The following is a 1510-nucleotide window of genomic DNA, read 5'->3' as shown; positions in this document are numbered from 1 at the left end:
ATCACATGCAATGACTCCACTAAGAAGGAACAGCATTGAGATGGAGTCTATGGGCCGCTGAAGCAGAGTAGGTTGTACAAATTGGGTGAGAAACAAAATCTGAAATTTTCAGTATCTGTGAACACTTAAACATTTAATAATCTGGCATTGAACAAAAACTATTTCGTTGTCTATTAATCTCTTTGTTTCACCCATTCAATGATCAAAGTAACAAAGTCAATGGCTCCAGAAAAATCTCACTCACGTGACTGAGTTCATTCTCATGGGAGTCTCAGAACGTCCAGAACTCCAGGTTCCACTTTTCTTGATTTTCCTGGTCATCTATGGGCTGATCATGGCAGGGAATGTGGGCATGATCACCTTCACCAGTATTGGCTCTCAACTTCAGCCCCCCATGTCCTTTTTCCTCTGGCACTTGGTCATCATCAATCTTGGAAACTCTACTGTCATTGCCCCTATAATGCTAGTTAACTTCTTAGTTTCAAAGAAAATTATGTCCTACTATGGATGTGCAGCCCATCTGGGTGGATTCTTAGCGTATTGTGGCCGAGATTTTCATGCTGGCCACAATGGCTTATGACCACTACGTTGCTATTTGCAACCCCCTGCACTACATGGTGGTGGTGTCTCTACAGATCTGCCTTCTGCTGGTGTCCCTCATGTACTTCCACAGTCTGACCACAGCACTGACTGTCTCTTCCTGTGTATTCTCTGTGTCCTTTTGCTCTTCCAATGTAATCAACCGTTTTTACTGTGATAACATACCTTTGTTGCCATTGTCCTGTTCTGATACTTACATTCCAGAAACAGCTGCTTTTGCCTTTTCAGGGACCAATTTGTTTTTCTCTATGATTATTGTTCTAATATCCTACTTCAACATCATCTTGCCATTTTGAGGATATGTTCCTCAGAGGGGCAACGAAAAGCCTTTTCCACCTATGCGTCTCACGTGACTGCTGTCACTGTGTTCTACGGGACTCTTCTCTTCATGTATTTGCAACTGATGTCCAACCACTCTGTAGATACAGATAAAATGGCCTGGGTCTTCTACACACTAGTGATACCAATGTTGGATCCCCTCATTTACAGCCTAAGGGACAAGGATGCGAAGAACACATTGAAGAGACTCCTGGATAACCCATGTCAATCGATCAAACCCATGTCAGTTTAAAACTACAGCTATCGTCACTTAAGGATTTCCCTTTTCTCTCCTGAAAATCCTGCTGTTAAGTGAAGAGTCAATAAATTGTTGAAAATCCCATTGATTTCATTGGGGAAAAATCTTCATCCTATATATTCCAAACTCAAATACTCAATTTTCTCTTTAGAAGAATGCACTAGTTGACCAAAGAAAACCCACTTAAATAAGTAATAAACAACAACTGGAAGATACACACAGATTAATATTAAAGGTAAGTTACTGAAGGGTTTTATAGTTTCTAAACAGAGAAAGACTGATAGCTGGTGGTGGAGGTGTGCAAGACTCATTTCTTTGAAAAAGGTCAAGAGT

General features: G+C 40.8%; 1 protein-coding gene across 1 annotated transcript; it reads left to right on the top strand.

Annotated features, from left to right (window-relative positions):
• Positions 1-229: 229 nt before the first annotated feature.
• Positions 230-1171, top strand: LOC111733389 (olfactory receptor 8J2-like; the record flags this gene model as incomplete). The annotated part of the gene is given in 3 exon segments (XM_023525419.1): positions 230-537; positions 539-879; positions 882-1171. Coding segments are annotated over 3 exon segments (939 nt in total), but the record flags the coding sequence as incomplete, so codon positions are not given.
• Between the last annotated feature and the right edge of the window lie 339 nt (positions 1172-1510).

Source organism: Pteropus vampyrus, unplaced genomic scaffold (assembly GCF_000151845.1).
Source record: "Pteropus vampyrus isolate Shadow unplaced genomic scaffold, Pvam_2.0 Scaffold559, whole genome shotgun sequence".
Taxonomy (NCBI): domain Eukaryota; kingdom Metazoa; phylum Chordata; class Mammalia; order Chiroptera; family Pteropodidae; genus Pteropus; species Pteropus vampyrus.
This window is presented reverse-complemented; position numbering and strand designations above follow the sequence as displayed.